General features: G+C 43.7%; 1 protein-coding gene across 4 annotated transcripts in view; it reads left to right on the top strand.

Moving 5' to 3' along the window:
- Positions 1 to 25,719, top strand: part of LOC115206496 (glycerophosphodiester phosphodiesterase domain-containing protein 5-like) — a 100,907-nt gene that overhangs the window by 49,470 nt on the left and 25,718 nt on the right. For all 4 annotated transcript variants that reach the window (XM_029773557.1, XM_029773559.1, XM_029773558.1 and 1 more), the window contains exons 2-4: positions 893 to 1,072; positions 21,526 to 21,629; positions 25,563 to 25,656. In XM_029773557.1, coding sequence (XP_029629417.1) covers positions 956 to 1,072; positions 21,526 to 21,629; positions 25,563 to 25,656 — 315 coding nt within the window. In that variant the 5' untranslated portion in view covers positions 893 to 955. The remainder of the gene's footprint in view (positions 1 to 892; positions 1,073 to 21,525; positions 21,630 to 25,562; positions 25,657 to 25,719) is intronic.

A 25,719-nucleotide genomic window follows, 5' to 3' on the forward strand; every position in this document is an offset into this window, starting at 1 on the left:
CCAACACTGTTTTTGCATTATTTAAACCAAATTGAGCATGCTTCATTATTTATTTGAGACAAAATATATTTTATTTATGTATTATATTAAGTAAAAATAAGTGTTCATTGTTTATTCAGTATTGTTGTAATTATCATTATTACAAATATATATATATATCAAAATCGGCCTTTTTTGGTCCTCCAATAATCGACATCGGGTTTTTTTTGTCCTCCAATAATCGGTATCGGCGTTGAATAATCATAATCGGTTGATCTCTAGTTACAATCCCGGATATCTCTTTGGAAAGCTACTCTTGTCCTAATTTCGTCGACTTTGTTAACTAGGGACTGGACATTAGCGAGTAATATACTTGGAAGCGGTGGGTGGTGTACGTGCATCCGAAGGCTCACTAGAAGACCGCTTCTTCAACGGTGTTGTTTTGGGTCGGCCTCTGTGATCAGTTCAAATGCCCTGGGTGGTGCAGACAAAGGATCTGCTTTGGGAAAGTCGTATTCCTGGTCGTCGTGCTGGTAAATTGACGTCTCTCTGATATCCAATAATTCTTCCCGGCTGTATGTAATAACACTTAAGGTTTTCTGGGCTAACAATGTAAGAAATAATACATAAAAAAACTAAATAATGCAGAGTTTCCTAAGGACTTGAAGTGAAGCTGCCATCACTAGCGACGCTATCTTTCTCTTCTCATTCAGTGCGTAAATAAGCGTGTGGCATGTTGCTCTTCAAATTTCATCTGTCTTGCTGACTGTTGATATTCAAATGTCACCTCAGTGAAATACCCACAACAATCAACCATACACCGGTCTTGTGTCCTAATGGATACAATATTTCCTTTTAGAATGTATTGTAGGCAATACTAATGTTTCTGTTTTCTTGTTGCTCTCCCATGCAGGTTTCCCATTTGGTCAATGGAATGTTAGAGGTCTGGAGGTGTGCATGCCAGAACTGAAGGAGCATGGTGAAGCACCAACCCCTGCAGGTTTACGAGAGGCAGCTGTGTTTGTCATGTCTCACAGGGATCTATGGGTGCCGGTGGAAGCGGTACCAACGGTCACATGATGACACCACCAAGGTGAGTTCTGCCTAGCAGGCCTTATGTTTGGACCTAAATGACCATAATGGACATGGCATATTGGTGTTGGTATATGGACGTTAGTAAGTTCTGGAAGATCTATTATCGGCCAAATGTTAGTTGGTTGACGGGAGCAAGTGTAATTGAATGGTACCAGACAGTCCAATTTTTATTTTTTTCGTTCCAAGTTCACTGCAGGATTACAGCACCACACTGCATCTCACTATTAATTAAAAACACTCTAATTTGGCATGTCTGTGAGCGTGCAGTGCATGTGGGCTGGATTCCTCCCTTATGCCATCCGTTACCCACGCCCCATCTTTCAAGATGCGTTTATAAAAAGCCATGTAGGCCCACTGTTCCCTGGGCGCCGAAGATGTGGATGTTGATTATGGCAACCCCCGCACCTCTCTGATTCAGAGGGGTTGGGTTAAATGCGGAAGACGCATTCAGTTGTACAGCTGACTAGGTATCCCCTTTTCCCTTTCCCATCCCTTCCGTAATAACCTGTCCTTGGCCTGTCACTGGAGGTGCCTTTGGCCTTGTAGAGCACCAACATGTCCTGGAACTGTGTTTAAGTCTGTACGTGCTGCAGATAGTATTACATTTTTTTATCAAGCATTTTATCCCCTTGGTCACATTCATCACAGCCTTTATTTGTCTAAGTAGGTTTTCCATAATGCCAATCAGCCCTGGTCTGTCAAATTTAGTACTGCATGGTAAGTAGCTCAGAGAGAGCATGAGGGCTGGAGAACAATAGTCCATCATCACCTAGCTAGCCTGGGACAAGGAGACAGAGCTGAGAGGGCTGAAACGTGTGTGTGTGTGAAATAAAACGTACCGTAAATGTTTTATATGGCATAGAAATATGATATACAGTGCCTTCGGAAAGTATTCCGACCCCTTGACTTTTTCTACATTTTGTAACATTACAGCCTTATTGTAAAATTTGTTTCAAAAAAATTGTTCCTAATCAATCTAAACACAATACCCCCTAATGACAAAGCAAAAACAGGTGTTCGTAAATCATTCCAAATTTATTTAATTAGAAACTGATATCACATTTATGTAAGTATTCAGACCCTTTACTCAGTACTTTGTTGAAAGCACCTTTTGGTAGCGATTACAGCAGGGTGTCTTATTGGCTATGACGCGACAAGCTTGGCACACCTGTGTTTGGGGAGTTTCTCCCATTATTTTCTGAAGATCCTCTGTCAGGTTGGATGGGGAGGGTTGCTGCACAGCTTTTTTTCAGGTCTCTCCAGAGATGTTCGATCGGATTCAAGTCCGGGCTCTAGCTGGGCCACTCAAGGACATCCTGAAGCAACTTCTGCATGTCAAGGCTGTGTGCTTAGGGCCGTTTTCCTGTTGGAAAGTGAACCTTTGCCCCAGTCTGAGGTCCTGAGCGCTCTGGAGCAGGTTTTCATGAAGGATCTCTCTGAACTTTGCTCAGTTCATCTTTCCCTCGATCCTGACTAGTCTTCCAGTCCCTGCTGCTGAAAACATCCCCACAGCATGATGCTTCCACCACCATGCTTCACCGTAGGGATGGTGCCAGGTTTCCTCCAGACGTGAGGCTTGGCATTCAGGCCAAAGAATTCAATCTTGGTTCCATCAGACCAGAGAATCTTTTTTCTCATGGTCTGAGAGTCTATAGGTGCCTTTTGGCGAACTCCAAGTGGGCTGTCATGTGCCTTTTGCTGAGTGGCTTCCATCTGGCCACACTACCATTAAGGCCTGATTGGTGGACTGCTGCAGAGATGGTTGTTCTTCTGGAAGGTTCTCCCATCTCTACAGAGGAAGTCTGGAGCTCTGTCAGAGTGACCATCAGGTTGTTGGTCACCTCCCTGACCAAGGCCCTTCTACCCTGATTGCTCAGTTTGGGCGGATGGCCAGCTCTAGGAACAGTCTTGGTGGTTCCAAACATCCTCCATTTAAGAATGATGGAGGCCACTGTGTTCTTGGGGACCTTTGGTATCCTTGCCCAGATCTGTGCCTAGACACAATCCTGTCTCAGAGCTCTACGGCCAATTCCTTCAACGTCATGGCATGGTTTTTGCTCTGACATGCACTGTCAACTGTGGGACCTTATATAGACAGGGGTGTGTCTTTCCAAATCATGTCCAATCAATTGAATTTACCACAGGTGGACTCCCATCAAGTTGTAGAAACATCTCAAGGATGATCAATGGAAACAGGTTGTACCTGAGCTCAATTTGGAGTCTCATCGCAAAGGGGCAGAATATTTATGTAAATAACGTTTTTTTTATATATATATATATATATATTTCTAAAATTGTTTAAACCTGTTTTCTCTTCGTCATTATTGAGTATTGTGTGTAGATTTTAAATGTATGGAAGGATCCATACGGGGAGGGAGAAAGGTAAAACACATCAATCAATCAGTCAAATGTATGTATAAAGCCCTTCATACATCAACTGATGTCACAAAGTGCTGTACAGAAACCAGCCTAAAACCCCAAACAGCAAGCAATGCAGGTATAGAAGCATGGTGGCTAGGAAAAACTCCCTAGAAAGGCCAGAATGTAGAAACCTAGAGAGGACCAGGCTATGAGGGGTGGCCAGTCCTCTTCTGGCTGTGCTGGGTGGGGATTATAACTGAACATGGCCAAGCTGTTCAAATGAGAGAGAGAGAGAGAGAGAGAGAGAGAGAGAGAGAGAGAGATCACACCGGAGAAATACTCCAAATATAACAGACTGACCCTAGCCCCCCAACACATAAGCTACTGCAGCATAAATACTGGAGGCTGAGACAGGAGACACTGTGGCCCCATCTGATGATACCCCCGGACAGGGCCAAACAGGCAGGATATAACCACACCCACTTTGCCAAAGCACAGCCCCCGCACCACTAGAGGGAAAGCTTCAACCACCAACTTACTATCCTGAGACAAGGCCAAGTATAGCCCACGAAGATCACCCCCATGGCACGAACCCAAGGGGGGGCGCCAACCCTGACAGGAAGATCACGTGAACCTCGCCTGGTTCACTAACTACTCCTCAGACAGAGTTCAGTGTGTCAAATCGGAGGGCCTGTTGTCCGGACCTCTGGCAGTCTCTAAGGGGGTACCACAGGGCTCGGGCTGACTCTTTTCTCTGTATATATCAACGATGTCGCTCTTGCTGCGGGTGATTCCCTGATCCACCTCTACGCAGATGACACCATTCTGTATACATCTGACCCTTCTTTGGACACTGTGCTAACTAACCTCCAAACGAGCTTCAATGCCATACAACACTCCTTCCGTGGCCTCCAACTGCTCTTAAACGCCAGTCAAATCAAATGCATGCTTTTCAACCATTCGCTGCCCGCACCGGCCCGCCCGACTAGCATCACTACTCTGGACGGTTCTGACTTAGAATATGTGAACAACTTCAAACACCTAGGTGTCTGGCTAGACTGTAAACTCTCCTTCCAGACTCATATTAAACATCTCCAATCCAAAATTAAATCTAGAATCGGCTTCTTATTTCGCAACAAAGCCTCCTTCACTCACGCTGCCAAACATACCCTCGTAAAACGTACTATCCTACCAATCTTCGACTTCGGTGATGTCATTTACAAAATAGCTTCCAACACTCTACTCGGCAAACTGGATGCAGTCTATCACAGTGCCATCTGTTTCGTCACCAAAGCCCCTTATACCACCCACCACTGCGACCTGTATGCTCTAGTCGGCTGGCCCTCGCTACATATTCGGCGCCAGACCCACTGGCTCCAGGTCATCTATAAGTCTATGCTAGGTAAAGCTCCGCCATATCTCAGCTCACTGGTCACGATAACAACACCCACCCGTAGCATGCGCTCCTGCAGGTATATCTCACTGGTCATCCCCAAAGCCAACACCCCCTTTGGCCGCCTTTCCTTCCAGTTCTCTGCTGCCAATGACTGGAACGAATTGCAAAAATCACTGAAGCTGGAGACTTATATTTCCCTCACTAACTTTAAACATCAGCTATCTGAGGAGCTAACCGAACACGGCAGCTGTACATAGCCCATATGTAAATAGCCCACCCAATCTACCTACCTCATCCCCATATTGTTTTTATTTACTTTTCTGCTCTTTTGTACACCTGTATTTCTATTTGCACATCATCATCTGCTCATCTATCACTCCAGTGTTTAATTTGCTAAATTGTAATTACTCCGCTACTATGGCCTATTTATTGCCTTAACCCTCGACATTTGCACACACTGTATATAGACTTTCTTTGTTTTCTATTGTGTTATTGACTGTACGCTTGTTTATTCCATGTGTAACTGTGTTGTTGTTTGTGTCGCACTGCTTTGCTTTATCTTGGCCAGGTCGCAGTTGTAAATGAGAACTTGTTCTCAACTAGCCTACCTGGTTAAATAAAGGTGATATAAAAAATTAATAAAATTAACTCAACCCACTCAAGTGACACACACCTCCTAGGGACGGCATGGTAGAGCACCAGTAACCCAGTGACTCAGCCCCTGTAATAGGGTTTGAGGCAGAGAATCCCAGTGGAGAGAGGGGAACCAGCCTGGCAGAGACAGCAAGGGCGGTTCGTTGCTCCAGTGCCTTTCCGTTCACCTTCACACCACTGGGCCAGACCTACACTCAATCATAAGGCCGACTGAAGAGATGAGTCTTCAATAAAGACTTAAAGGTTGAGACCAAGTCTGCGTCTCTCACATGGATAGGCAGCCCTGCCTCCAGCTGTTTGCTTAGAAATTCTAAGGACAGTAAGGAGGCCTGCGTCTTGTGATTGTAGTGTATGTGTAGGTATGTACGGCAGGACCAAATCGTAAAGATTGGTAGGAGCAAGCCCATATAATGCTTTGTAGGTTAGCAGTAAAACCTTGAAATCAGCCCTAACCTTAACAGGAAGCCAGTGTAGAGTGGCTAGCACTGGAGTAATATGATCACATTTTTTGGTTCTAGTCAAGATTCTAGCAGCGGTATTTAGCACAAACTGAAGTTTATTTAGTGCTTTATCTGGGTAGCCAGAAAGTAGAGCATTGCAGTAGTCTAACCTAGAAGTGATACAAGCATGAATACATTTTTCTGCATCATTTTTGGACAAAGTTTCTGATTTTTGCAATGTTACGTAGATGGAAAAAAGCTGTCCTTGAAACAGTATTATTTGAGTCTACTGTACAACCATCAAGATTAATTGTCAGATTCAACAGAAGATCTTTTTGTTTCTTGGGACCTAGAACTAGCATCTGTCTTGTCCGAGTTTAAAAGTAGAAAATTCCCTTTTGGGTGTTGCATACAATTTGACACACTGTAACATGTATTGCGTGTCATCCTACAACTCAAGTGCACCTCAAACAAAAATATGTCCAAGTACCCTTTTTCTAGTTATAGGAATGACCTCTCGTCCTGTGAGCTTAACATGCAAGCTCTGCTGAGTGGTGGATGGATGAGCTATACGTTTTGACCTTTCATTCCTACCCTATTTGCCCTCAGGAAGGTAATGCTGCATGAGTTCTTTAAATCTTCAGATAGATGGAGCACATTCATGTTTGACAGGTCGAAGGCCACATGGAGGCATTTTTTTCATCCTTTGGTGGGAATAGGATCCTGTGGCTCTGTTTCCTGTTGTCTCTGAGACTGGTAGATATGGTACTGCAGAGTCAGCTGTGTGTGTGTTTGTGTGTAGCCTTGGCCACCATGGCCATGTGTGGCGGGCGCGTTGGCCCACTGGGGAAGAATCGGCCAATCAGCAGCCTGTCTGTGTATAGTACCACAGGATTATATTGGACCTGCCGTGGTGCTACTCTGTGTGTTTACCAGTCTCCTCCTTTGCCAGAATCTGTATCCCAACCTCAGACCCCCACTATGCCATGTTTCAGTAGCATATTTTTCTGCTTCCTCCCATGAGCCTATTATTATGAAAGTACTGTACATTTGAATGCTGCTAACTAAGCATGAATAACTATTCAGTATAATGAATAAAAACTCAGTAAAAGAAGCATAACTGTAAAAAATTACGTTAAAATGGATGTCTACAGTCTTGGCAATTTTTCATTTTTTTTGCTTTTTGTGTAACTTATTTTTTTACTTATTGTGTACATAGTGTTGCTGTGTTGCTGCCTCTTATGACCGAAAATAACTTCTGGACATCAGAAAAGCTATTACTCACCACGGACTGGAAGAAATGTTTTCCTTTAACGAGTCCGACGAGAAGGATATCCTGCTTTCACTGAAACAAGCCCAGATCCACGCCTTTTGCGTGAAGAAAAGACGCCGGAAAAGGGGATGCAGATTGGCTGTCCTTCTGAGAAGCCGGAGACGAGCGAGTAAACTCCCACTGCCATCCGTTCTTCTTGCTAACGTGCATTCATAAAAAAATAAAATTGACCTATTATTAAGATTATCCTACCAACGGGACATTAAAAACTGAAACATCTTATGCTTCACCGAGATGTGGCTGAACGAAGAAATGGACAATATAGAGCTGGCGGGATTTTCCATGCACCGGCAGAACAGAGACACTACCTCTGGAAAGACAAGGGGTGGGGGGTGTGTGTCTTTTTGTCAATAACAGCTGGTACGCGATGTCTAATATTAAAGAAGTCTCAAGGAATTGCTCGCCTGAGGTAGAGTACCTTATGATAAGTTGTCGACCACACTATCTACTAAGAGTTCTCATCTGTATTATTCGTAGCAGTCTATTTACCACCACAAAGCAAAGCTGGCACTAAGACCGCTCTCAACCAACTCTATAAGGCCATAAGCAAAGAAGAAAATGCTCACCCAGGAGCGGTGCTCCCTATGGCCGGGGACTTTAGTGCAGGCAAACTTAAATCAGTTTTACCAAATCTTTACCAGCATGTTACATGTGCAACCAGGGGGGAGAAAAATTCTAGACCACCTTTACTCCACTCACAGAGATACGTACAAAGCTCTCTCCTGCCCTCCATTTGGCAAATCTGTCCACAATTCTATCCTACTGATTCCTGCTTACAACCAAAAACAAAAGCAGGAAGTACCAGTGACTCGCACAATATGGAAGTGGTCAGATGACGCGGATGCTACACTACAGGACTGTTTTGCTAGCACAGACTGGAATGTGTTCCAGGATTTATCCAATGGCATTGAGGAATACACCACCTCAGTCATTGCCTTCATCAATAAGTGCATCAACGACGTCGGCCCCACAGTGACTGTACGTACATATCCCAACCAGAAGCCATGGACTACAGGCAACGTCCGCATCGAGTTAAAGGCTAGAGCTGCCGCTTTCAAGGAGCGGGAGACTAATCAAGACGCTTATAAGAAATCCCGCTATGCCCTCAGACGAACCATCAAACAAGCAAAGCGTCAAGACGGGATTAACATTGAATCCTACTACAAGTGCTTTGAAAGGCTGGTCATGGCTCACATCAACAGCATCCTCCCAGACACCCTATAGACCCATTCCAATTCGCATACCGCCCCAACAGATCCACATATGACGCAATCTCAATCGCACTCCACACCAGCCTTTCTCACCTGGACAGAAAGAACCACTGTGAGAATGCTGTTCATCGACTACAGCTCAGCATTCAACACCATAGTGCCCACGAAGCTCATCACTAAGCTAAGGACTCTGGGACTAAGCACCTTCCTCTGCAACTGGATCCTGGACTTCCTGATGGGCCGCCGTCAGGTGGTAAGAGTAGGCAACAATATGTCTGCCACGCTGATCCTTAAAACTGGGACCCCTCAGGGGTGTGTACTTAGTCCCCTCCTGTATTCTCTGATCATCCACAACTGCGTGGCCAAACACGACTCCAACACCATCATTAAGTTTGCTGACGACACAGCAGTGGTAGGCCCAATCACCGACAACGATGAGACGGCCTATAGGGAGGAGGTCAGAGAACTGGCAGTGTGGTGCCAGGACAACAACCTCTCCCTCAATGTGAGCAAGATGAAGGAGTTGGTCGTGGACTACAGGAAAAGACGGGCCGAACAGGCCCCCATTAACATCGACGGGGCTGTAGGGGAGCAGGTCGAGAGTTTCAAGTTCCTTGGTGTCCACATCACCAACAAACTATCATGGTCCAAACATACCAAGACAGTCGTACACGACAAAACCTTTTCCCTCCCAGGAGACTGAAAAGATTTGGCATGGGCCCACAGATCCTCAAAAGGTTCTACAGCTGCACCATCGAGAGCTTCCTGACCGGTTGCGTCACCGTCTGGTATGGCAACTGTACGGCATCTAAGGCACTACAGAGGGTAGTGCGAACGGCCCAGTACATCACTGGGGCCAAGCTTCCTGCCATCCAGGACCTATATAATAGGCGGTGTCAGAGGAAAGCCCATAAAATTGTCGGAGACTCCAGTCACCCAATTTATAGACTGATTTCTCTGCTACCGCACGGCAAGTGGTACCGGAGCGCCAAGTCTAGGATCAAAAGCCTCAACAGCTTCTACCCCCAAGCCATTAGACTGCTGAACAATTCATAAAAATTGCCCCCCACCCTTGTACACTGCTGTTACTCGCTGTTTGTTTGTTACCTATGCATAGTCAAAAAAAATTTAACTGCACTGTTGGTTAAGGGCTTGTAAGTAAGCATTTCACGGTTAAGTCTACACTTGCTGTATTCAGCGCATGTGGCAAATAAAGTTTGATTTGATGTCCGTTTATGCAGCTCCAACAGCCGAGGCCTACGGCTACAGCACCAAAGGGTCACTGCAGAGATGGAGTGACATCCAGGCCAACATTGAATATAATTGTGTCCCACATGGCAGAATAGACACACAGTCCCACACAAAGCCCTGGCCTACATTGTCACCATTTTTGTTCTCTTTCAAATGAACAGGATGACTTTAAAGAGATACCTAGGGATTTTGGCAACGAGGCCCTTTATCTACTTTCCAGAGTCTGATCTCGTGGATACCATTTTTATGTCTCTGTTTGTGGTTTCAAGGAAGTTGCTAGCTAGTGCAGTTGCTAACTAGCGCTAGTGCAGTTGTGCTAACTAGCGCTAGTGCAGTTGTGCTAACTAGCGCTATTGCAGTTGTGCTAACTAGCGCTAGTGCAGTTACTGGAAGTCTGAGTATCTGCTAGCAGATACCATAGACTTCGTCATTGTGCTAATTAGCCTTGGCTTGTGAAACTACTTCTAACTTCCTTCATACTGGACACAGAGCCATACTGGACACTGAGCCAAAATGCTATCCACAAGTTCATCTGACTCTGGGGAAGTAGGTGAATGGCCTCATTGCCAAAATCCCAAAGTATCCCTTTAACTATGGATGCTGTGCTGCCTTGTATTGGAGGCCTATAGTCATCTTACATTGGCAGATCGCCTCTTAAGTGTGCCAGCACTGCCAGGTCAGATGACATCATAGATGCATCTTTTTAATAGCCAATGTGACCAATCAGTGTTGCTAATCAAAAGATGGTATCAATTACATGATGTGATGTTTAAAACTGACAGGCAGCATCACTGAACCATGACCATGAGAAACCCAAGGTCTTAATGTGACATGGACTCCCTTCATAATGCCCAGATTCAGAACAGAATAGAAGTGGTTGCTGTCGTCGTCTCCTCTCAGAGCTGGATAATGAACAGGCCAGTGTGCCTGAGCCTCCCTCTTTGTTAACTTGGTCTTTGAGTTAGTGGTTTGTAGAAAGGCCGCCCATGTCACTGGCACTGCAAGCTGATCTGCCCTCAGTAATAATTGAGTTTTTTCCATTTAGCCAGTCTTTACCTGGAGCAGAATGGGTCTAGAAATAGGGACGAGCATAATTCTGTAGCCTTGGTCTGTTAAATGACATAGAGACACGTGAAACTGAAATCCTGTTCAAATCAGTTGCTACCATCACTGGTTTATGTCGCAACTAAAGTCTGCACTAAACTAGAAAACCAGATGGGCGACATTCTAATATGGCAGGGAACATTCAGGCAATATGCAGGGAGCGTTCTCTTTGCTAGCTTTTTCCTGTCTTCCTCTCAAGTCTTCCATTACTTCTTTAGTTCCCTGGCAGAATAAAGGTCAAAAGCTTCAACACCTCTGCAGAAAACACATTTACAGGCTGTCAGAGCTGTAAAAGTTACTGAGTAAACAAGCGTTTAGGAGGATGTCTCTATATTCCTGTGGGACAGGGCCAAGAGGGCCTCGGAACGGTAACCGTAATGTGCAGTGATGGTGTTGGTGGGCCCAGGAGCGTTCTGGGATACAGGTGCGTATCCAGCACTCATCCTCAGACTTCTGTGTGATTCTCTTCTATGAGATGACTAAACCAGCAGCCGCTAGGCTAGCTGAATGAGAGGACGATGGTGATAGTCTGTCATGATCGTTAGTAAAGCTTTAGAGGGACTAGAAATCACAGTCCTAGGTTTTCTAATGTCTGATAAGTTTAATGATGGAAATTTATTTTGATGGTAATTTGATTACGTGAAATGGAATTTGACTCATTTAAGCACTATGTTCATATAAGACATTCAGGTAAGCAATTATATTAATACCCTTTGGTGGAGGTCACGATTAATTGTCTTTGAAAACAAATTAACTGGTAACCTTTGTACTAATAGCCCCTTGTTCATATGTAAGCTCTGCACTCAGTCTGCACTCACTTCCAGTAGTGCTGACATTCAAACAAGTCCTCTTAATATTGGGCGAGGAGGGGAATAGCCTAATCTTCCTGAATCCAGTCTCCCTCCGAAGGGAAATGTTTTCTGTCTGTCAGTTTAAATCCCTCTCTGCCTGTCTGTCTCTACTCAGATTCTCTTTGAGTTCGCTAAGTTCAAAGCGGCAGGAGGGGACTGTTTACCCACTACAATTGCTGGTTATATTGAGGGGAATTATTCCATGTAGACATGGTATTAAAGTCTGTTGTGTCCTTACAACAACAAACAACAGCCAGGCCTGGCTGCAAAAATAGCCAGGTGTTTTTTTTTTTTTTTTTTAAACTAGCCTATTAGGTGGTTTTCTTTTGTCATCAACCTTATTGCTAATGCTGTGTCATGTCCTTTGCGTGTAGATCTATGGAATGAAAGATTGATATGACACTGATTATACTTGGCTGGTTCTCTTTTGGTTAATTCAGTACATCCCCTCTCAATTTACTTTTCACCAGCTCTTGGCACTGTGTAAAGACATTCTGTGGGTTTGTGCTTTTTAGAAGATAAGATGGATACAAACTTCTAGAGAATGTTTGAAGCACAATTTTTCATTTTGTTTACCATAATCATATAGCTTTCGTTGGTTGGTGGAAGTGTAGGCTACCTTCTAGTACGTGTTATGTCCAAAAGGCTAACCAGAGAGAATACACTTTCAGCAGTAGTGTGTGACTCTTACCACATTGTGTGATTTAGCAGAGGCTGTATTCTCTCCCCTGTGCTAGTGTTCAGTGAGTTCAGCCAGTCCGTGAGGTTACCAAGGTCTCCAGTGTTTTCCTGAACTTTTCAACTCTTCAGATATGAGTGTCCAATGACAACACGCTGTTTCAGATCAAGAGCTGACCAAGAAGAACAGGTAATACCAAAATATCTAGGGTATCAGTATATCATATTAGTTGTAGCTATGAGGTCAGCAGCTCCACAGAGCTGAAGAGGCCGTTCTGTTCTGTTCTGTAATAAGTGAAGCCACGGCCAGTTGGTGCTCCTGACAGTTCTGTCATAACTGGAGAGTGGGTGGAGGAACAGAGGGCTGGAACTCTCTAACCCTGATCTTCTCAGGGCAATGCTATTCGTCTGATAGGTGGGCCTTGGCTGGGTGGGGAAATACACTAATGATTTTGAGGAAGTTGTGAAGGGATTAGGGCTGTGATGAGCTGTGGGACATTCAGTGACAACCCCACCAGCTGCTGGTCTGGCCCAGGACAACAAGGAGACGGGCAGACCACTGCCTGAGGAAAGGGTGGGTGATGGTGGGGAGGGCTCGCTCGCTCGGCCTGTGTACACCTGCTTCAGTCCCTAGTTGCATTCTTTAAAAAAGAAATGTATTGAATATTTAAAACATACAATATACTTGCAGTGAAGCCGCTCAACAACTACATCACATTAGTCATCTAATGGACTCCCATCCAGAGCGACACACAGAAGCAAACAGGGTCAACGCCCTGCTCAAGGGCACGTCGACAGATCTCCCACAAGGTCAAAAAGGGGACCCGATCCAGCGATCCACCGGCCCAAGCTCCCAACCGCCAGGACACCAGCCCTCCAAAATACCCCCCCACAGTTCCCCAAGAGCTGCCCCTCAACCATCTGAGACCCCTCCCACAATAAAATAATCCATTCCCCACCTCCAAGACCCCCCCTAATAACCAAGAAAATGAACAAAAGACAAGGAAAACAGAAAATAACAAAAGTCATAACAGCAAGGCGAACTGAATGTTTGAGTGCATGTATAGCACTATTTGTGTGTGTGCATTTTGAATGAGTGTGTGTGTGTGTGTGTGTATATGGCATACACACACCCACAGGCATATTCCAGATAGTTAATTGATGATACACTTTGGACTGTAGTGTTAAGTGGTGAAGTGTGTTTTAATACAGTACAGATTCACAGTTTTGATGTTGTTGGTTCTGTTTTTCTGTGCTCCATTTTATTTACTTAACAAATAAGGAACACTCAATGTGCACTTATAAATCATAACAATTTTAATCAAAATACAGCTGTAGACAGAAGTCAAAAATCAAACATCACACATACAACTGATGCCTCTCTTGAGTTCTGCAAAATAGGAAAAGTCCTAAGTTATTTTATTAAGCCCGAAGTCCAGCCCTAGTGATGTCACTGCATACGTCATTACCTTCTACTCATCAGTCCAAGCCCATCCATACACAGCTATTTATAACTTGCAAGAGAGATACAATAGTTCCAGTGTTTTCAAAAGGCTCAGCAGTAAATGTCCACTCCCCAATTTGACTTAGAGGAATGTCTGACTAGTCTCTTATCTCTTTCACTCCCCTGCAGGGTTCTGTGTCTAATCTCTTTTAGCCTAGAGGTGCCTTCTCACAGACACCCTGCAATAATTCACACATCTCTCAGGCCGTTTCTTTATAAGAGGCAGAGACTAGAAAAGACTGGAACAATTAAACCTTATAATGAATATATATATATATATATTATAAATCCACATTTATAGGGTCCTAGACTACAGATTAACTATATATATATATATATATATATATATATATATATATATATATATATATATATATATATATATATACACACACACAGCTCAAAAAAATAAAGGGAACACTTAAACAACACAATGTAACTCCAAGTCAATCACACTTCTGTGAAATGAAACTGTCCACTTAGGAAGAAACACTGATTGACAATAAATTCCACATGCTGTTGTGCAAATGGAATAGACAACAGGTGGAAATTATAGGCAATTAGCAAGACACCCCCAATAAAGGAGTGGTTCTGCAGGTGGGGACCACAGACCACTTCTCAGTTCCTATGCTTCCTGGCTGATGTTTTGGTCACTTTTGAATGCTGGCGGTGCTTTCACTCTAGTGGTAGCATGAGACGGAGTCTACAACCCACACAAGTGGCTCAGGTAGTGCAGCTCATCCAGGATGGCACATCAATGCGAGCTGTGGCGAGAAGGTTTGCTGTGTCTGTCAGCGTAGTGTCCAGGAGACAGGCCAGTACATCAGGAGACGTGGAGGAGGCCATAGGAGGGCAACAACCCAGCAGCAGGACCGCTACCTCTGCCTTTGTGCAAGGAGGAGCAGGAGAAGCACTGCCAGAGCCCTGCAAAATGACCTCCAGCAGGCCACAAATGTGCATGTGTCTGCTCAAATGGTCAGAAACAGACTCCATGAGGGTGGTATGAGAGCCCGACGTCCACAGGTGGGGGTTGTGCTTACAGCCCAACACCGTGCAGGACGTTTGGCATTTGCCAGAGAACACCAATATTGGCAAATTCGCCACTGGCGCCCTGTGCTCTTCACAGATGAAAGCAGGTTCACACTGAGCACATGACAGAGTCTGGAGACGCCGTGGAGAACGTTCTGCTGCCTGCAACATCCTCCAGCATGACCGGTTTGGCGGTGGGTCAGTCATGGTGTAGGGTGGCATTTCTTTGGGGGGCCGCACAGCCCGCCATGTGCTCGCCAGAGGTAGCCTGACTGCCATTAGGTACCGAGATGAGATCCTCAGACCCCTCGTGAGACCATATGCTGGTGTGGTTGGCCCTGGGTTCCTCCTAATGCAAGACAATGCTAGACCTCATGTGGCTGGAGTGTGTCAGCAGTTCCTGCAAGAGGAAGGCATTGATGCTATGGACTGGCCCGCCCGTTCCCCAGACCTGAATCCAATTGAGCACATCTGGGACATCATGTCTCGCTCCATCCACCAACGCCACGTTGCACCATAGACTGTCCAGGAGTTTGCGGATGCTTTAGTCCAGGTCTGGGAGGAGATCCCTCAGGAGACCATCCGCCACCTCATCAGGAGCATGCCCAGGCGTTGTAGGGAGGTCATACAGACACGTGGAAGCCACACACACTACTGAGCCTCATTTTGACTTGTTTTAAGGACATTACATCAAAGTTGGATCAGCCTGTAGTGTGGTTTTCCACTTTAATTTTGAGTGTGACTCCAAATCCAGACCTCCATGGGTTGATAAATTGGATTTCCATTGATTATTTTTGTGTGATTTTGTTGTCAGCACATTCAACTATGTAAAGAAAAAAGTATTTAATAAGATTATTTCATTCATTCAGATCTAGGATGTGTTGTTTAAGTGTTCCCTTTATTTTTTTGAGCAATATATATATATATATATATATATATATATATAGATATTTATTTATATATTTAATCTGTAGTCTAGGACCCTATAAATGTGGAGGGGGAGGGGTCTTATAGACCTTCCCCTTTTATTAATACAACATAAGCATTATCAATTATAATACATCAAACATTTGGTGCAGCCCCTATCATGACCCCAATTTGACCCCATCAATGTACAGAAGCTAACTAAAGCATTATCCTTTGAGATTGAGGAGTGTGTGAATACTAGGCGGAATTGGTTCTCTAGGCTAAAATGCTCTCGACACATTTCCATGGATATTTCCAAGTGTGCCTTCTGGCATGTGGTAGCGTGTTTGCATGATGTGTGTGTATATGATGAGTAATGGGTGGGTTCTTCCTCACACCTCTTATCTTGCTTCCACAGAATTGCCATGTGAAATAAGTGTAATTCAAAGTGTTCAATAAGTGCATTCAATAAATCTCATGCAAATTATTCAATTTGGGAGTTTTTTAATTGAAGGATTGGTTACCATTTAGCCTGAGGACTGCTGATGTGTAGAAGTAGTATTTCTGTGGATTGACTGGGCTAATGTAGTTTGAATTGCTGTGCCTTACTGTAACATAATTAATTCTGCAGACATAATCCTGTAGCCAGTCCAACAAATTGCCTTCATTCCTTTAATATTGTACAAGATTACATGATATACTGTAGCACAATAAATTACACAAGAACAGAACATTTATATAATTTATTTCGGCAATGGCAGCAGTCAATTGTGTAGCTACTAATGAAACATTGTTCTTAACCTCTGTAAGACGATGTTCCAAACACTCATCTAGAATGTCTCTACATCTCCTTTCTGAGTTCAAAGTCTTGCTCTGCTCTAGATGTCCACATGGATTCCCTTCCAGTGGATTCCCTTCCAGTGGATTCCCTTCCAGTGGACTTCACATGCCTGCATGCTTGATTTGATAGACCCAGCCCTCAGGGGTTGGTGTGGAATTAGCTCATTCCTCTACTGAGCTGCAGTCAGGAGCTACTGTGGATGGGACAGCAGTAGAGCAGGGGAATTCTGGAGCCTAATAATATTATCATCATCATGGTGTTAGTGAATCATTAATTTATTATGTGCCCCATCTGTCTGTCCTCCTATTACCTTGCGGGTGCACTTGGATCCAACGTTCACCTTTTCTATTTCAAACACGGAGTTAAACCTGATAATGAGTTTACAGTATATGTGGAAGTTCTAGTCTAGCATCACTACATTCATTATAATTTGCCTGCCTGTGATTTTTTTTATGACCGTCTCGTGGGAGCGCTCTCTAGCTTGTTGACCTGCAGTGAAGGTGGACTGTTCCATGCTAGGTGTGTGGGTGTGTGTGTGTGTGTGTGTGTGATATCTTCCGTGCAGCCGAATGCTGGTAAGTCTATCGATAGTCATAATGACACTATAAAAGCCTGGACTCCTAGCAGGCATGGGTAGAGGCAGACGCTATAATGACTGGTACTGGGAGGTAATGAGAGGAAATGGCCCCACAAGAGAATAGCCAATACAATCATATAACACTACACTCCTGACTGCTGGCTGTTTAGCTGGAGCCACTGGAGAATAGTGGAGAATACTCTGCTAGCCTTGGAGCTAGCAAGTAGGAAGGAAATTGGATTACGTACAAGCACCTTTTGTGGAGTAGTCCCATTTAGGCACAGCATAGCAAGATGGCCTTGAACATCTGCAAATATATTACGTCACCAAAACTAAAGTCGTTATACCTAAACTGGTCAGAAGAAGGCTACTGTGATGTAATGAGTAGAGCTCTTTTCTAACCATCTTCAATTATTAATTTAGAGATGCACTATGCACAAATCGCTCTGCATTTCCTGGTTGCTAAAATTCTAATAGTTAATTTGACTAAACATGCAAGTGTAGTGTAGAGAATCATTGTACCATCTAAACCTCTGTGAAATACCTTTTCAATAACCAAAAATATTGTATTTTCAGATGTTTGAAGCTGGTGTACAAAACCTAAAGTAAAAGATGCAAAAACAAAACTTAAGAACAGGAAGCATAGAAATGGCACATATAGAACATATCTACTGCTTTCAATGAGAATGACATAACACACATTTCTATGTGAATTTGGTCAGGTTGCCCCAAAGAAGTTGCATATTGCAGCTTTAAACAATTTATAATATGGTGTTTGTTCGGCTGTACATGCAAATATGTTATTTAAGTGATGACATGTCTGCAATCTACTCATATTTGGTCCTGAGAGACAGTGGAGGATCCTCTCAGATTTTTAGCAGTAATACGAGGGGTTTACGGTTCCACAGAAGAGAATTATCCCCTGATCCTTTTCATCCCTCTATTTTTAGCCTCTGTTGGTCAATGAGGCTTAGGCTATGATGTATTCCATCCTTATTCAGCTGCCTGCCTGCCTAGTGCCCTTCAGACAAGCAGTACGGCAATTTTCATGACATTTCAAAAAATAAATAAACATTTTTCTTCCCAGTAGAGGAAAGTAATTTCCTCACCCCGCTCCCACTAGCAGAGTACAAGGCTGAATGAGTCGGCTCTGTTGGGCTTGAAATTCTCCCATTCAACACAATCTAAAACCTTTTATTTCCTCTCAGACCCATTAAATACTGTACTTTTACAAAAAAAATCCTGACCCCTCTTGACTGGTAGATAACATTGACCATTTAACCTCACTTGGACACGTCTTGTGGTAAATATAATAAAAAGGTTGCATCCCTCATTTCCCTCATTTTTGAATGGAAGTTCAACATACTGTATGGTTCAACAGACTACTAGATCTATTACGCTCAGTACATTTTGAGTTGGTTCCTTGTTTCGACTGTAGTGAGAAAGCAGTTTTTAATGCTATGGTGTCGGCCCTGGCCTGAAGGCGTATGTTCCTTCCAAAATAAAGCAAGCCTTGCAGAATGCAAATGTGATGTCATCAGGCAGGCAGGCAGGCCATATCATGCCAGACATCTCTGATTTGATCAGCTCCTAAACAGCAGCAGAGAAGAACAGTGAGACAGGATTAATGTTCAGTCATACTGTACACGTTGCACATACTATACATGATGCTGGCTTGGCTGAATATTAATTGAAGGAATAAATGTGACAGCCAGCCTAATACTGCTCCAAACGCGTTTGAAATTATATGTTCGTTTGAGGCTTGAATTGCACATTATTTACGTACACATGTATTGCACATTGTATGTAATCTTTGCCACTCACATAACTGGCCTGGCAACTCGATTAGCTCCCAAACAATCAGGTTAAAATGATCCCCAACGTTTTGTCTCCTTTGTTGTCTAAACACTGCCTACTAATTGACCATCCAGTCCCCTCTCCCAGGGGTGTCACCTCTGTAATCCATTTTGCCCTCAGCACATGAACAATGTCCCCTTGCATGACCTCAAGGTGTCCCTCTCCCAGGTGTTTCTGGGTAGTCATTAAAAGCCAGGGGGACAGGGCCAGAGCAGTTGGATCAGTCAGCAGGGCTGCCAGTCAGACCCTAGCCTGCACCACAGGGACCACCTCCCTACCTCAGGGTTAACCCTATGGTTAGCTTTATGTCTGGCTTTCTCACGTTGCAATCAATACGAGATTTGTAAGTGTAGCCATGTGAAACTAACCCTATGGTAATTGTTCTGGAGTCTGTATTACTATGATTTCTGAATGAGAGTGATTTTCTTAGTACGGTCATTGAAGGAAGTAGTAAATGTTCTAGGTCAGAAAATACATTTTTACATTTTAGTCATTTAGCAGATGCTCTTATCCAGAGCGACTTACAGTAGTGAATGCATACATTTCATACATTTTTTTCTCCGTACTGGTCCTGCATGGGAATCAAACCCACAACCCTGGCGTTGCAAACACCATGCTCTACCAACTGAGCCAATAGAGAATAGCCTAATCTTCATGACTAATGTTCAAACTTAGACTTCAAACAGTAACAAGGTTCTGGTCTATATTATAATAATAATAATAATAATAATAATAATTGAACATATGTTGTTTTCCCGTTTTTTTTTTTTTTTAAATATATTTTTATTTTATTTTATTATAATTACTTATCCGGAAGAGATTGATGGCTAAAAAGAATCGCCACCTACAAATCCCACATGCTTCCTTCCCTCATACTACTATATTCTCAATCCCTGCCCCAAATCACCAAATCTGCCCCATCCTGCTACGTAATAATCCTCATACCATCCAAAACATGTGCTTTAGTGTCCCCCTAGTTAAACTGCTGTTTGGCCTGGGCTGAACTCCACATAAACACATTTAGGCTCTCCTCTTAAGTGCCCAGGGAGATGGGCAGAAGGTAGACCTGGCCCTGTCTTACATTCTGTACTACTGCCAGCCGATGCCCTCCATGGAACTGTCACCCAAGGTGAACGTCCAGACAGCTTTTTGTTTGTGCTCTCATATCACCTTGATATCTCCTATCACAGCAAGGCTATGTACAGGGTCAACTGGGTCTTATTCTGGATGGTGCAATGTAAGAACATTATTGCAGATAGAAATGTTATGTATAGAGCTGGAACAAGTGTTTTATTTTGTATTTTTATATATTTTTTGCAAATCAGACAGTCATGTCCGTTATATTTCTACATCTCTATCTGAGCATTCTCCAGTCCTCCAGACTCTGAGTAAGCCTGATTGTGCTAATTTGTGGGCTGGTGTACAAATACAGTGTGAAGAGCAGCCAGTCTTGCTGTCTGTTTGAAATGCTCACTTTTTGTGCATTGTCTTCCAAGTTGTGTGCATGTCCGCATGCTAACATTATATCTTGTATCTCTTTTTATTAGAGCTCTTATTACAGCTTGTGGTGGCATTGGAAGGCTGACCAATAGTCGGCTCATGGCCTCATTGGCTATTTAAGTTAATGTGAGTAATTACTTGATAGGGATGACAGTGGATTGAGGGATGTAAGCTTTGAGCCCCCCTGCTTTTTTACTGAGACCATATCGCCCTATGACAGTTCAGATCGTGTTTTATTTGTCACATATACTGCCTCTACCGCCGCTGAAACCAGACATGTGGTTCTCTCTTTTCAATCAGTTGCAAAGCGGCATGAATGTTGTCTTGTCTTTGGTCATGCAGGCTTTGTGAATGTGTACACAAAGTGGGAGTGTGAAATTATTTATGAACAGAATTGACAGTACATTCACTATAAAACATGAGCATTATTGTATTGACTTGTTCTCCAGACCATTCCTCATTTGTTTGTGGTTTACCACCTTAATCTGATACAGCTAGCGAATGGTGTTTTAAATGTTTGTCATGACTCCAGGTTTGAGCCATCAGTCTGTGTGCCGGCCCTGGCTGCACCGTCATCAGTCTCTCTACATCCAGATTATAGTCTTTGGCTCTCTCACGTTGGCTGGATTAGGGCAGATTGCCCAATGATGACTCTGCCAGATTTTTAGGAGACTTTTGTTGCTTGCATTTCTGTTGTCAGTGTTGATTGTGTTGTTGACGTATGGGGGTAATGTTAAGCGGTGTGCCAGTCTGGGGTGGAGAAAGCACTTTCTCATCAGCCCTTTGCTCACTTGCAATCAAAGAAAGCAATACAGTGAATGTACCAATAGTATTCCAATGTTTCCTCACCTGTTTCAACACAACACTGGCCAAAGGGCTTTATGTCAATCTGATGATATTTGATTAATGGTACTGTGATAAAGGTAATAGTCCTTCCTTTGTGTGTTTTGATTTCCAGTGGGAGTTCCTGTGGTCTCTCATCCTCTTCTTCACCTTCTCTCTGCTCCTGGTCTGGTTCTACTTCTGGTGGGAGGCACACAATGACTTCAGTGAGTTCAACTGGTGAGTCCTGCTGTACCGTGTGTGTGTGTGTGTGTGTGTGTGTGTGCTAGTTATACAACTCGTAGATTAATGTCTCTCAGTATATCGGCGTCATCCGTCAGTGTTCTGTTCACTAAATGCTCCTATGACCGTCCCCTACATTGATTTTCTGGCAATTACTTAGATTAATGTTTTACTTTTAAAAGCTGCCATTTTGTCTCCATATGTTTTTGCCTGAACTGAAAATTCTAACTCTAGAGTGTTGTTTTTTTGGGGGTTTGCCAAACACATTTTGGGATAATCCTCTTCCCTAATATGGGTGCGGATGTATGGACCTTAGGGCATTTATCACTGCAGATTATAGTGAGCATGATTACATAAAGCAGGAATACCCTTTGACCCTAAATCACCTCTGAGATCATTCCATTCATGTCTTCCCCACAGTTACCATAAAACCAATTAGAGACAATTCAGGTGTTGGTTTTGCCATGAGACAAGAGATATTGAGCATTCAATTGAAGAATATACTACCACTGAAATTATGAATTGGGTTTATTTAGTTGAGCTTTTGACCAAGCTCTTGACCAAGTCCTCAAAGCCTTCTACATTGAATGTGCACGCTATGCCCCAGAGTCCACTATGATATGAGAAACTCCTACATGGCAGTATGTGCCTCTAAGCTTTAGTCCAGCCAGATCCGTGTGTACTGTAGTTTCATAGTGTTCAGTGGCATTTCATTCACGCTGGGCTGTCAGACCAGACAGACACATGGTCAGGTCAGCTTGTGTCTGACAATCATTCTGTCACCCAGAAAACAGAGACTAAAGACTAAGTTCTCGGACACACCAACAGCGTTTGCTGGCCGAGAGCACTTTGCACCTCTGAGCGTAATTTGCAAACCGAGTGAGTACCGATTTTACATGTAGAATTGCGTAAAAAAATGTTGGCAGTCAGACCTCTACAAACACATTTGGTGCAATGTGTGCGTGCCTTGAGAGAGAGAGCGAAGCTTTGTTTCTTCTTGTAAGGTGCAATTTGCTTTGTCCACCCAAGGTCATTCCCCTCACTCTCTCTGTTCGCCACCGCCTTTCTCTTTCTCTCATTAGTGCTCAATGTCACCTCTCCTTCCCCCATCGTCCTCTGCGCCGTATTTCTCTCCCTGCCCCCTCATCCCACTTTCTCCCTCTCCTTTCATTCTCTTATCTCTCTGCTCCTCTCTCTTCTCCTCTCTCCTATTAATTTTATCATCACTCTCTCTACACACTCTCTCTGAAGGCGTCAGCATGCTTCAGTTCGGCTGGTGCCTAGCTGAACTCAGCTAAATCAAATAAAATCTTATTGGTCTCATGTGCCGAATACAACCGTAGTTCAACTTATTGTGCAATGCTTACTTACAAGCCCTTAACCAACAATGCAGTTTTAAGAAAAATAAGAGTTAAGAAAATATTTACTAAATAAACTGAAGTTAAAAAAATCTAAGAGGTTAGTTGAGGTAATATGTACATGTAGGTGGGGGTAAAGTGACTATGCATAGATAAACGGTGAGTAGCAGCTGCGTAAAAAAGGGGGGGAGGGGGTCAATGCAAATAGTCTGGGTAGCCATTTGATTAGCTGTTCAGCAGTCTTATGGCTTCGAGGGTAGAAGCTGTTAAGAAGCCTTTTGGACCAAGACTTGGCGCTCCGGTACCGGTTGCCGTGCGGTAGCAGAGAGAACAGTCTATGACTAGGATGGCTAGAGTCTTTGGCAATTTTTAGGGCCTTCCTCTGACACTGTCTGGTGTAGAGGTCCTCTGGCAGGAAGCCTGGGCCCAGTGATGTACTTACGCTTCTGTGTGTGGAGACACAGCCTTAAGGAGACAGTCTTTTTAGAACAAGGCATCTATAATTTGCCACGTTAACATACAGTTGAAGTCGGAAGTTAAAATACACTTATATTGGAGTCATTAATACTCGTTTTTCAACCACTCCACAAATTTCTTGTTAACAAACTATAGTTTTGGCAAGTCGGTTAGGACATCTACTTTGTGCATGACGCAAGTAATTTACCCAACAATTGTTTACAGACAGATTATTTCACTTATAATTCACTGTACCACAATTCCAGTGGGTCAGAAGTTTACATACACTAAGTTAACTGTGCCTTTAAACAGCTTGGAAAATTCCAGAAAATGATGTCATGGCTTTAGAAGCTTCTGATAGGCTAATTGGAGGTGCACCTGTGGATGTATTTCAAGGCCTACCTTCAAACCCAGTGCCTCTTTGCTTGACATCATGGGAAAATCAAAAGAAATCAGCCAAGACCTCAGAAAAAATTGTAGACCTCCACAAGTCTGGTTCATCCTTGGGAGCAATTTCCAAATGCCTGAAGGTTACACGTTCATCTGTACAAACAATAGTACACAAGTATAAACACCATGGGACCACACAGCCGCCATACCGCTCAGGAAGGAGACGCGTTCTGTCTCCTAGAGATGAATGTACTTTGGTGTGAAAAAAGGGGGAGGCTTGCAAGCCGAAGAACACCATCCCAACCGTGACGCACGGGGGTGGCAGCATCATGTTGTGGGGGTGCTTTGCTGCAGGAGGGACTGGTGCACTTCACAAAATAGATGGCATCATGAGGATGGAAAATTATGTGGATATATTGAAGCAACATCTCAAGACATCAGTCAGGAAGTTAAAGCTTGGTCGCAAATGGGTCTTCCAAATGGACAATGACCCCAAGCATAATTCATTGGTTGTGGCAAAATGGCTTAAGGACCACAAAGTCAAGGTATTGGAGTGGCCATCACAAAGCCCTGACCTCAATTCTATAGAAGATTTTTGGGCAGAACTGAAAAAGCGTGTGCGAGCAAGGAGGCCTTCAAACCTGACTCAGTTACACCAGCTCTGTCATGGGTCAGAATTCACCCAACTTATTGTGGGAAGCTTGTGGAAGGCTTCCTGAAATGTTTGACCCAAGTTAAACAATTTAAAGGCAATGCTACCAAATACTAATTGAGTGTATGTAAACTTCTGACCCACTGGGAATGTGATGAAAGAAATAAAAGCTGAAATAAATCACTCTACTATTATTCTGACATTTCACATTCTTAAAATAAAGTGGTGATCCTAACTGACCTAAGACAGGGAATTTTACTAGGATTAAATGTCATGAATTGTGAGAACTGAGTTTAAATATATTTGGATAAGGTGTATGTAAACTTCCGACTTCAACTGTAATAGTTACATAATTTCCTTGTGCACCAATTCTCATTACAGAGAAGAAGCGACTGGAGCCATTTGCTCTGAGCAGCTTCCTTTGTTGTGTGTATCTGTCTGTTAGTTTTTTTTATGGGGATAATGAAGGCCTAGGATCCTGGACACTAGAACACGTTATGCCTGCCCTGGGAGTTCAAGCCTTCCGGTTTAAGCATCAGTGTCGGCTGTTAGATCATTTAGGACTCCCGAGTGGCGCAGCAGTCTAAGGCACTGCATCTCAGTGCAAGAGGCATCACTACAGTCCCTGGTTTGAATCCAAGCTGTTTCACGTCCGGCCATGATTGGTAGTCCCATAGGGCAGCGCACAATTGGCCTTGCATCGTCCGGGTTTGGCCAGGTTAGGCCGTCATTGTAAATAAGAATTGAACTGACTTGCGTAGTTAAATGAAAAAAATAATCTATAGTCAGCCAATTAATTTCCCTCAGGCTTACAAAAAGACCCCTGGGGATAAGAGCTCGACGTTGCCCTTAGGCACAGATCTAGGATCCGCTTCCCTTCCCCCCCGAATCCAAACCTTTTCCACTAGATGAAACACAAAACTAACATTAGATCAGTGTCAACACCTACTCCTGGTTGGCCAGTGCTGGTTTCTACAATCTTCCGCTCATCTCACAGACCAAAGCAGCACTAACTGTAGCCTGCCCTGATATCCATGAGACGCTACTATTGTGTAACTGGCTTCCGTTTGACAGGTTTTTATATAACCGCTCTGGGGAGTGGAGCGACGGGACCGTTCCAATCCTGGCCACTACCGCTGCCGGCTTCACTTATATTGCATTTTTAATGGTGAGTTGTGTCATCTCATCAAACTTTCACTGTGAGATGATATTGATACTGTGTCTAGGCCCT

Source organism: Salmo trutta, chromosome 13 (genome assembly GCF_901001165.1).
Source record: "Salmo trutta chromosome 13, fSalTru1.1, whole genome shotgun sequence".
NCBI classification, from domain to species: domain Eukaryota; kingdom Metazoa; phylum Chordata; class Actinopteri; order Salmoniformes; family Salmonidae; genus Salmo; species Salmo trutta.